This window comes from Bombina bombina, chromosome 6, assembly GCF_027579735.1.
Source record: "Bombina bombina isolate aBomBom1 chromosome 6, aBomBom1.pri, whole genome shotgun sequence".
Lineage (NCBI taxonomy): Eukaryota > Metazoa > Chordata > Amphibia > Anura > Bombinatoridae > Bombina > Bombina bombina.
Window position 1 is genome coordinate 265,379,952 of NC_069504.1, and position 11,920 is coordinate 265,391,871.

The window sequence follows — 11,920 nt, forward strand, 5'->3', positions numbered from 1 at the left end:
TAGCTCCTCTTTCCATGGGTTCCACAGACTCAGGGGATTGGGAATTATTATTAGACAGACTTGAGGTTCGAATAGGAGGACGAAAAGAAGATTTAACAAAGGATCTCCGATTCCTATCTCTCTCCTGAAGACGTTCAGAATGCCGGGCGTCAAGAGTAATACACAAATTGATAAGACCCTCCAATGAATCGGGGAGTTCCCGAAATACAAATTCATCCTTAAGGCGTTCGCAAAGTCCCTTGCGAAAGGCTGCCCGTAAGGCTCCATGGTTCCAATCAGTTTATGCGGCTAAAGTCCTGAATTCAATAGCATATTGAGCTACCGAAAGGGATCCCTGTCTCAGATCCAACAATCCTGCCTCTGCAGCTGCAGACCTCCCAGGCTTGTCAAAAACAGAAGAAAACATGGACACAAATAATTCCACATCCTGTAGTAAAGGATCATTCTTCTCTAAAAGAGGAGACACAAAGGCTAGAGCCTTACCCTTCATGAGGGATATAATAAAGGTGATTTTGGAAGTAGAATTGGAAAAAACTTGAGGATTGTTTCTGAAGTGTAAACGACATTGATTAAGGAATCCACGGCATTCTTTAGGATTACCGTCATATTTATCTGGAAGTGGGATTCGTGGTATATACTGTCCCAACAGGTTGAGGTGGGTTAAAGACAGCATTGGAGCTAGTAGCAGCTGCAGCAGGAGTTGCCGTAGCTTGAGAAGGAGCGGAGAGGTTATGTAGCAGAGCAGTAATCTGGTCAAGCTTGGAATCCAAAGATTGCAAATGAGCAGAATGATTTCCCAGAAGTTGCCCTTGTAGAGCCACAGCCCTGGATAACTCATCAGGGTCCATATTATGGCCCGTTTATACTGTCAGGTTAGGAAAGGTTCAGAAGAAGACCCAAATGCTAGGGCGAACTTAAACAACACCCTTGCACTCTGAGTTTAATCCAGGACGTGACCCCACGACAACCTCTAAAAAACAATGTACTCACGATATGGAGCAGAGTTAGCCTGAGTCCAAAGTAATTCAAGATATCAGCCAAATAGACTTCTGAGTAAGGAACTGGTTTCAGGAAATGTCTTCCACAGAATCAGGAGAACAGGGATAGTCCACTTATACTCAGACAAATGAAGGGTAAAACAAGAAACATTTAATAATGCAGGAGTAGGTAACTTGTAATCAGACAGTTTGAGGGTTAACACTGTGTAGTCAGTCCTTGCAGAGTTTGGCAACAGGTTATCAGGCAGTTTGAAGGTTAATACTGAATAGTCAGTACTTGCAGAGTTAGACAACAGGATATCAGGTAGTTTGAAGGTTAACACAGATTAATCAGTACTTGCAGAGATTGTGGCAACAGGTTATCATGCAGTTTGAGAGTTTACACTGAATAAACAGTACTTGCAGAGTTTGGCAACAGGATAACATGCAGTTTGAGAGATTCACAGAATAAACAGTACTTGCAGTGCTTGGCAACAGGTTATCAGGAAGATTGAGGGTTAACCCAGAATAGTCAGTCTTTGCAGAGTTTGGCAACAGAAAATCAGCAGTTAGAGAGTTTCCACAGCGAAGTCCTCACAGGAGCCACAAAGAGGAACAAACAAACGGGCACTGAAGAAACAGGAAGCCCGGAATAAAAAGCCTGGTAGTGACATCATCAGGAAGGGGCGGCTCAGACTACCTGCCAATCAAGCACACAGAGAGGACCGCCGGAGCTTCCCAGCGGCCGAGCGTGACATCACCATTCTTAATCAGAAAATAGATTACCTGGCCCGTGGCTTGACAGAGGTACAAGCTGAAAATACTGTCTTAAAAGCTTTATTAAAAGATTGTATGACTCCTAAACAATCTGACATCCCCATCCCAGAACCCATATAAATTTACCAACTCCCTTCTCAGGGAAACGTTCAGAGTTTCGGGACTTTAGAAATGCCTGCAACCTTCTATTCACCCTTAAACCTTGTACTTATCATAACGAGAGAATAAAGGTATGCACTACTATCGCTTACCTACTCGGGGAGCCCAGATCCTGGGCTAATAAGTTTTTCGAGTCTAACGACCCCATTCTAGATTAATTACAAGATTTTCTTTTAGCTATGGCTAGTCTATATGAAGACTCCAACTCACAAATCAATGCCGAAACCAGACTACGAGCCTTAAAACAAGGGAAAAGAACCGTGGAGGAGTACATAACAGAGTTCCAGATGTGGGCGCCAGATTCCCAATGGAATCAAATAAGTTTGAAGAATCAATTCCATTTAGGACTTTCAGAGTCTCTAAAAGATGAACTCTCTCACCTAGATATTCCTGAGACTCTCACTGGACTAGTACAACTTTGAATAGAAGGCTCAGAGAGAGAAAAGCTGAAAGATTATGATTCCACACCAAAACATACATATACTCCATCCACTAGTCTGGAAAAGACACATACTTATCCCACTCCGATCGGTACAATCAAAGGACCTCTCTCTCAAGAGGAAAAGACAAGAAGAAGATTGTCAAACCTTTGTCTTTACTGCGCCAATAAGGAACATACAGTATCCACTTGTCCTTTATTGGCAAAACAGAAGAAGGGTAATAAAAATCTTATTAACCATGTATTAAATATTAAGAATCCCACTCAACTCATGATACCTCTTTCTTTACAGTGGGATCAGCAACTCATTCAGAATGAGGCTCTAATTGACTCGGGGCTTCTGGGATGTTCATTGTAAAAAAAAAAAAATACCCACTGTGTGTAAGCATAATCCCATTTTTGTCAAGTTAATTGATGGTTCCTTTATACAAAAAGGACCGATAACCCATCACACAATACCTTTGCTTTTATCTACACTTAAAGGACAAACTGAATATCATATTAGGGTATTCCTAGTTACTTACTCACAATCCTTCAATAGATTGGTCACTTAATAAAATTACACTTCAATCTGATTACTGTTACCCTCACTGTTCCATATCCAGTCTTGAGATTGTAGTACCAAAGGTATACCAGGATTTACTAGACGTATTTGACATGAAGGAAGCCGAGCGTCTACCACCTCACAGGGTATTTAATTGTCCAATTGACATCATTCCTGGCTCACAAATACCTTACGGCAAAATCTACCCTTTATCACAAAAGGAGCTTACCCATCTACGTACTTACCTAGATGAAAATTTAAGAAAAGGTTTTATTACACACTCTACGTCTCCAGCTGCTGCCGTTATGTTTTTTGTTAAAAACAAAGACAAGACTTTAAGGCCAATAATAGATTACAGAGCTCTCAATGTCATTACTGTTAAAAACCGCTATCCTCTACATCTAATACCAAAGTTACTCGAACGTCTAACAAATGCAACTATATACACAAAGCTAGATCTAAAAGGCGCGTATAACCTTATCCGAATCAAAATAGGTGGTGAGTGGAAGACGGCCTTTAGAACGAGGTATGAGTTATTCCAGTACAATGTTATGCCTTTCGGGCTCTGCAACGCCCCCCGGCTACTTTCCAACATTTCATTAATGAGATATTCCGAGATCTAACTGACATTTGTGTTATCGTATATCTCGATGACATTCTAATATATTCCAGAAATCTTCAGGAACATGAGAAACATGTTCGCTGGGTTCTCACTAGGTTACGAGAACATAAACTTTTTGCTAAGGTCGAAAAATTTAACTTCCATGTCAACAAGATCAAGTTCCTTGGGTACATAATTTCTCCCAGCAAGATTCAAATGGATCCTGTTAAGATTACAATAACTAATTGGCCCCAACCTACCTCAGTTAGATCTCTCCAGAGATTTTTGGGGTTTTCTAATTTTTACAGGAAGTTTATTAAAAACTTCTTGTCTATAATTAAACCTCTGACACAACTTACTAGCAAAAATCACAGATTTTCCTGGACTACTGATGCTCAAGAAGCATTTACTCAACTTAAACAAAATTTCACTACAGCACCCATACTAAGATTACCCAATTATGACCTTCAATTTATCCTAGAAGTAGACACATCTAATTCTGGCATAGGAGCTGTACTCTCACAACAAGATAAACTTACTTCAGAATTACATCCTGTAGCGTTCTATTCTAGAACACTTCTTCAAGCAGAATGTAACTACAGCATCGGAGACAAAGAATTGCTGGCCATCAAGTGTTCCTTGGAACATTGGAGGCATCTTTTTGAGGGGTCCACGGAACCCTTTCTGATTTACACTGATCATAAGAACCTTGAGTATCTAAAGAAGAATAAAACCTTGTCTTCTCGTCAAGTTAGATGGGCTCTGTTCATGGATAGATTCGATTTTCGAATCACCTACAGACCCGGATCACATAATACTAAAGCTGATGCCTTATACCGAATCCATGATATTCTACCTGAAAAAGACCCATTGAACCTCATAATCCCACCTGAAAAGTTTTTAGGTTCTCTTTCTACTTTTGAAAAGGAAATAATTGAAGCTTCAAAAAATGAAGTTCACCTTCCTACACATTGTATCAAAGATACATCATCTGGGTTAATCTACCATGAAAAGAATCTCTGCATACCTAAACCCCTCAGAAAATTAATTTTATCCCATTTTCATGATAACGTTCTCTCAGGTTATACAGGAGTTCAAAAGACTACATAATTAATTAAAAGATGTTTCTGGTGGCCTCAAATGGAGCAACTGATCCATGAATATGTCACATCTTGTGATACATGCGCAAGAAACAAATTAGATCACAAAAAACCCATTGGCTATTTAACGTCTTTACCAATTCCTGATGTACCATGGTCTACCATCTCAATGGACTTTATAGTCAAACTACCTGCTTCACAACAATACAGTTCTTGTAGTTATTGACCATTTAACAAAACTTGCACATTTCATACCACTCAAAAAACTACCAACCGCCATGACCACAGCAAAAGTTTTCCTTAATTAGATTGTACGTTTACATGGCCTACCAACAACCATAATTACTGATCGAGGTACACAATTTACCTCCGCCTTCTGGAGGTCCTTGTGTAAGATACTAAAGATAGATACTAGGTTTTCCACCTCCTATCACCCACAAACAAATGGTTTAACAGAGAGGTTAAATCAAACTCTCGAACAATACCTGAGATGTTATATAACACATCTACAAGATGACTGGGTATCTTATCTACCCATGGCAGAGTTCTCTTATAATAACTCTATTTCATCATCCTCTAAGATGACTCCTTTCTTTGCTACCTATGGGTACCATCCATCCACTATATCCATCACCAAAGCTACAGTTAACGCTCCAGCTGCTTCTGAACTTTCCATGACTCTGAAACAAAGACTAGATATTCTCAAGACACATCTCACAGAGGCTAAAGAGCGATAAAAGCATTATTACGACCTACGGCATAGACCAAGTCCTGTCTATAAGATAGGTGATTTGGTTTTGTTGTCCATCAAACATCTTAAATTACAGTTACTCAGAAATTGGCCAACCAATACATTGGCCCCTTTTCTATAAACAAAATTATAAATCCGAATGCAGTCAGATTGAATCTGCTTGAAGCCTATACAATGCACCCCTCATTCCATGTTTCCTTACTGAAACCATATAAGTTTAACCCTCATATTCATTCTCAAGCTCCGCCACCTCCTTCAATCATCATTGATAACCAAGAGGAGTTTGAGGTTGAGGAGGTACTTGACTCTCGAGTTAGACATCAGAGATTGGAGTACTTAATTAAATGGAAAGGGTACGGACCAGAAGACAACTCTTGGCAATATCACTCAGACATTCATGCACCTTTTTTACTGGCTGCTTTTCATCGCAAGTACCCTTCAAAACCTCACTTGAAATCCCATGGGGTGATTCCTTGAGGAGGGGGATATGTGATATACCTTTAAGGTATATCTCCTCCTATTTACTTCCTATTGCTATTTATACAACCTTCCTACTGGATTTGTTACCTGAAAATTAAAGTTCATTCACGCAGGTGTTCTGTGTGAGTCTCACTTTTCTCCTCAGGTCATCTGGCTTGTGTTAACAAACATTTCGTCTTGTCTGCCTGTTTTTCATTCACGCAGCTGTTTCATCTAACCTACGGACCTCGACAACCTTTCCTGTTATTCCAGCTGAGGATTTATCATCATCCTTTCTTTTTACAATCAAGGCGCTGTGCTTTCCTCCTTTCAACTACCGCTTCTACGGAACTCAAGTTACCAGAAGTTCAGCTCCTCCTCCAGATCCACAGTCTGCACACTGCCTTGCCTGCTTTGTTACACAAAACAAGCTTGGGATCTTAATGAAGGTACTCTCTCACACTTCCTCTCCCCACAGGATCATATTTTAAGTTTAACGAGTCACCTGCAAGGTAAAGTGTTATTTCAGAGACATTTCTCCATTTGTTACTTTACAACTGAATCTGTGTTTGTATAACTTTTGAAGCACACATATTTACTCTCCTTAATCTATTGAACCTGCTTTGCAAGTGTTGCATTGGTCATTTCTGTGTATTTCTCATTAACAGCCTGCAGCATTTCAATACACAAGTATGTTTACCTCCTGGGACATATAAACTTAGACTTTTCGTATTGTATCTTCTCTCATATCAGATACATTAATTATGGAGCTATACAAATATTATCAGTAGCAATTTCTCTGTGAATATCTAACATTGTTTAACTGCATAACTTGTGTTTATTCAATATGCAAATCCAAACATAGCAGTCATTACTAATATCTTAGTAATTTGCTCATTCTATTTTACCCAATTACTCTAATATTGTTTTCTGGGTTTATATATACAAGAGCAACAAATCTGGTTTTACAAATCAGCTTGTATTATTTAATTATTGAGGGGCTCGATTTATCAAAGCCCTACGGCTGCAAGTTCTCACAAGAACAAGCACAACCGCCGCTTCCATAACCTTTCGCGAAATTCAATCTCCGTGGTCTAGTCTGACCGAGGAGATTGACAGCTCCTGCCCGCGCATGATAGGCTGTGCGCGGGCAGGGGGCGGGATTGCACGCAAGTGTAAAATTGCACTTGTGTGCAATGGTGATTACCTACGGGTAAATTCGCCCCCCCCCCCCCCACAGCTTTGATAAATCTAGCCCTATGCATAAGTTGGACATTAAACTAGTTTTTTGGAAAGTGGTGTTTCTTTTGACTATTTCTTCTGCAAGAAGAGTTTCTGAATTGTCTGCTCTTTCTTGTGAATCTCCTTATCTGATTTTTCACCAGGATAAGGCCGTTTTAAGGACGGCTTTTAATTTCTTAACTAAGATTCTTTCGTCTAACAACTTTAACAGAGAGATTATTGTTCCTTCTTTATATCCTAATCCTAAGAATGCTTTGGAAAAATCCTTGCATTATTTGAATGTTGACAGGGCTTTGAAATATTTTCTAGATGCCACTAAGGTATTCAGGAAGACTTCTAGTTTATTTGTTCTTTTTTCCGGTTCTTGGAAAGGCTTCATCTAAAGCAGCCTTTGATAGAAAGGTCCTACAGACAGTTGTCTCTGCTTGAGACTTGTATCTGTTTTTTTAAGTGCATTCTAAAACAAAAACTTTTGTGGGGTTGTGGATTTATTTTCTCAGTGAAACAGATGTTTTTCATATCTGTCCCTTTGTTATTACTCGTGGACTTCCACAGCTTGGGTATTCGTTCCCATGAGTAAGGGATAGTCGACTCTCACCACCTGTATGAAAGCAATCATAATTTATATTTACCCAATAAATTCCCTTATTTCATGGTGATGAGAGTCCACAAGCCCCCACACTTTTCTTAATGTTTATTTGTTTTTTGAGCACATATTTTTCCCTGTTCCTTTTATAGCTGCTAATCCTTTTTTACCTCACTTACTTGGCTATTCATTAGACTGAGGTATATGTGAGATGGAAGCGTTTAAATAGAGCTCTTGGGGTTTGGGAATCTTTGCCTCCTCCTAGCGGTAGATAAGAAATTCCCATGAGTAAAGGATTGTGGACTCTCACCACAATGAAAGAATGGAATTTGTCAGGTTAGCATAAATCATGTTTTTTAATAGGAATTAAAGATCACCCAACTAATGTATTGCGTAAAATGAGCGTACAATATATTTTTCAAACAGAATATAACACCTTTGGTGTCTAAAAAAGGCAAAGATGTGAGCTTTATGCACACTGACGAATATCATTCTGTATGGTTTACCAGTTAGAGGTAACATTGTACAAGTCATGGCTCATTGGAAATGTGATTTGTCAAGCCCTGCAGTAGATATTAAAGCATTGTTCTTCAAACACAAAAAGTTGGCTATAATAGATGATAAGCATTGACAGAGGATTTATTAGTAGCCTTATGTAAAATGTTGGTAGACGGAGCTTCTTAGTTTCAAAGGTTTGTTAATGGGGTTAAGAGTCAAGACATGTTTTTCATGTGTGAATTACTTGTTTAACGTATATATATCTGTAACATGAAGCAGTAATCTGATTATCTGATACCGTTTTTTCTTATCTCTAGGAAACTTTGGCAGTCAAAACTATTTGAAAACTTCATTTTTGGATGACAATATTGAAGGTATATATTTACTTGTCTTATATGATATTAGATGATTATTGTTACTAATATTATTACACTTTTTTTTTTAATTTGTTTCTTGTGAAATGTTTTGAAGGAATTTTTGTTATGTCAGTATCCTTCACAGTGAAACTTGTTCTTTTCATCGAGAGGAGGGCGGGTACAAATCAATTTTTAAGTTGACATGTTGTGGCAAGTTTTGTTTCTGCAAGATATTAGTTTCACTAACCGGTATAACTGAATCTAGGCCATTTTCACTGTAATTTTTTTGCCACCTACATTTTTTACTGCATGCTTTTTGCAAATAGCATGTCAAGATTTCTTTTCATCTCTTCATTGTCCTTTGCATATATTTTCTACAGTTTAACTTATTTTACATTTACAAATGTGATTTGGATGAATGTTTACAATTGAGATTTGTAACTCTGACTATACAAATTAAATTCATAGAATTTAATAGCTGGTGATTTGGCACTGAAGTATGTGTGCACAAACATACAAATAAAACAATTTTGTGAAGACTACATTGTCAAAATAGAGTCATAGTTAAAAAAAAAAAATATTAAAGGGACATTGTAGCCAAGATTGAAATGCACATGAGTGGCTTTTAGTTTTAAATATAATCTGGTTGCACTAAGCATATCTAAATATGTTCCCTGTGTCCATGCACAAAAGAAGCTCTAAATTGAACAGTAATAGCTTTTACTACAGGCATTTGTTGCTAATAAAAGTGCAAAATAGAGAGGGGAGAATTCCCTTTCCCTTTTTTTTTTTTTTTTTTTTTTTCGTTTCCCATATTTAACATTATTGCCAATATTCTACATATGTTTTACTAAAACTTAATCTTTTAATTACTTAAGTATTTGTTCTTATTCATTGTAATCCTAATATGTAAAATGTGAGGCTCATAGGTCATACATATATTCTCTTATTTCTTTTTCCAGGGACATTTACGTAGGACTATATTACTGTTCATCATCATATTGTCAAAGTTTTCTTACTCTCTTCATTATTACTCATATTGATATTTGTATTCTACATCTATACATTTCCTTAATAAAGATCAATAAATATATATATATATATTTTTTATGTGCAAAATCTTTCTGTCACAGCTGCAATGTCCCTTTAAGTAGCCACCGATCAAATACTTTCGCAAATTGACCTTTATCATTTGAGTTTATAGCCTCCCACCTATAGGTCTGTATCAAATAAGTATAGACACGGTTGTAACCTGACATTATTAAAGCACTGTCATTTCCTATTATAAACCTAAATTATTAGTCATATTTGTACTTGAAAGTGTAATGTTCTGTGCCATTTTTATCTTTGCAGATGACAGACTGTCCCAGATTTCTGCTAGATCTGCTGCGTCAAGCTCTCTGGCTTCACAGGTTCTGGAACGTGCACAGAAAAGAAAAGAACATTTTTGGGGCAAAAAGTGAAAATGCAACTTACTCTACTAAAAACAAAATATTTTTTTCTTAGTTTTGCTGTGAATAGTTTATAGCAAAATATTCTGCTTTGTGTTTTGTTATATTTTAATCTTTGAAATTATTTAAAAGTAAATTTAAATATTGTACTTTGGCAGCTTCTATTTATTTTATTTGTAAGTGAAAACCAGGCAGATATTTAGATTTTTTTAGACATATAATAAACTCATTTTTCCTGGGTTTATAAAATCATGAGCACAGATTACCAGCCAGATACCGTTTATAACAAAAATAGGCCATGTGAGAAGTTCATATTTAAAGGGACATTAAATATGTATACAAGACAAAGTTTAGCACAAGAATAATAGGAAGGAGTGTTTTTTAAAATTACTTTAGTTGTAAAAATATTTATGAAATACGAGTAAAGTATTAGTTTATTTTTATTAATTGGCACCACCAAGTTAAAACTAAGCTATTCTGGCTTTTTGATATCTATATCATGCATTTAAGTTTAGCTTACAAGAGCTTTACATTTTTATAGTTTGTTTACACCGTTTTAAAGTCACATACATATACGAAAGTCCTCTGTATTGTGCATGAAACGGCTTCTTGAAAAGACAACAATGTTCCTGATCTGTGAATGCGTACCATTTCTGTCACAAAGTGCAAGTATACCGAACGGGAAGATACGGAACTTCACAAACTGGCACCTTTATAGGGGTTTGGAGAATGGCTTTAAAGAGAGTTGCAGGCACATGAGATAAAACAATAACATGATGAGTAGTCACTATGCTATTGTAGTTGTACCCAGCAGTTTAATGTCCCTTTAAACGTGTGATTTGATCTATGTTTTTAACTTTTTGGTAAACCAGTAAACAAATGCTTTTCTTAAAGTGATGGTAAACTTTAGCTAATCAAATGCCATTTATGTAATCTTTGCCATTAAAAAAAGAATATGTGTACTTTTTTTTTTTTTATATATCTGTGAAAAGTATTAAATCCGTGCATATAGTAATGCTTCTATTACAATGTTATGCTAACCCACTGCGACAAACTTTTTTTTTTTTTGACAGTTCCAATGAATATCCAATCAGTGTGTGTGTCATATGACACTCTTGATGTCCAGCCTTTAGGAAGCCTTTGTAGAGGGTGGTGGGACTGTTTTTTTATGTTACAGCCCTGCCAAAAGAGGAAATTAAGGGGTGGTGGAGGAACAGAAGATATCAAATAGGATTATAAATAATTTATTATAAAATATCTATCTATATATATATATATATATATATATATATATATATACACATACACTTTTAAAAAACATTATGCGGTTTTGCTTGTTCACTACTATATTTTTTATTGCAACATTTTAAAAGTCTGAAATTTACCATCACTTTATCCTCTGAACTGAGATTCTATGAAATCTTGGTTGGAAAAAAAAACAGCATGCATATAGCCAATATATGAAACAGGCCAGAATTGGGTTTCAGGTTATTGAATAAGATAATTTGTTCAATTAATCAAAACCATGTGGAGAGGGACACGGCTCTGCAAGTATGACAAAAAAAAAAAACGATTTATTTTTCAAAAAACTAAAATATATTTTGTAATGTCCTCTTTTCAATAAAAAAAAAGTTGACTACAATGTTCCTTTAAACTCCAATAACATAGATATTTTATTATTACTGTATATTGCCCCTCTAAATCTAAACAAAAAAATGGCAATTACAATTTTGTAAAATATATTCTGAAGCCTCATTCCATGAGGCGGCTTATTTAATATATCTTAATTTTTTGGAGCTAAGTGTATAATCATTATAATACCCCTTGAATATGTCACAGCATGAACTATGTACAGAATAAAACAATATGCAAGACTGTGCAGATAATTAGTATGAACAGTATGTGCAACCTTTGAGATGATTATTTTTATATTTAATCAGAATATGAAGCCCTAACATGTTCATACAAAATTTACGTCTC

The 11,920-nt window shown here is 36.4% G+C and overlaps 1 protein-coding gene across 2 annotated transcripts in view; it reads left to right on the top strand.

Annotated features, from left to right (window-relative positions):
* The window catches only part of MDM1 (Mdm1 nuclear protein), a 245,355-nt gene extending 235,266 nt beyond the window's left edge, over positions 1 to 10,089 (top strand). For both annotated transcript variants that reach the window (XM_053716829.1, XM_053716830.1), the window contains 2 exons: positions 8,451 to 8,507; positions 9,843 to 10,089. In XM_053716829.1, coding sequence (XP_053572804.1) covers positions 8,451 to 8,507; positions 9,843 to 9,952 — 167 coding nt within the window. In that variant the 3' untranslated portion in view covers positions 9,953 to 10,089. The remainder of the gene's footprint in view (positions 1 to 8,450; positions 8,508 to 9,842) is intronic.
* Positions 10,090 to 11,920: the final 1,831 nt, after the last annotated feature.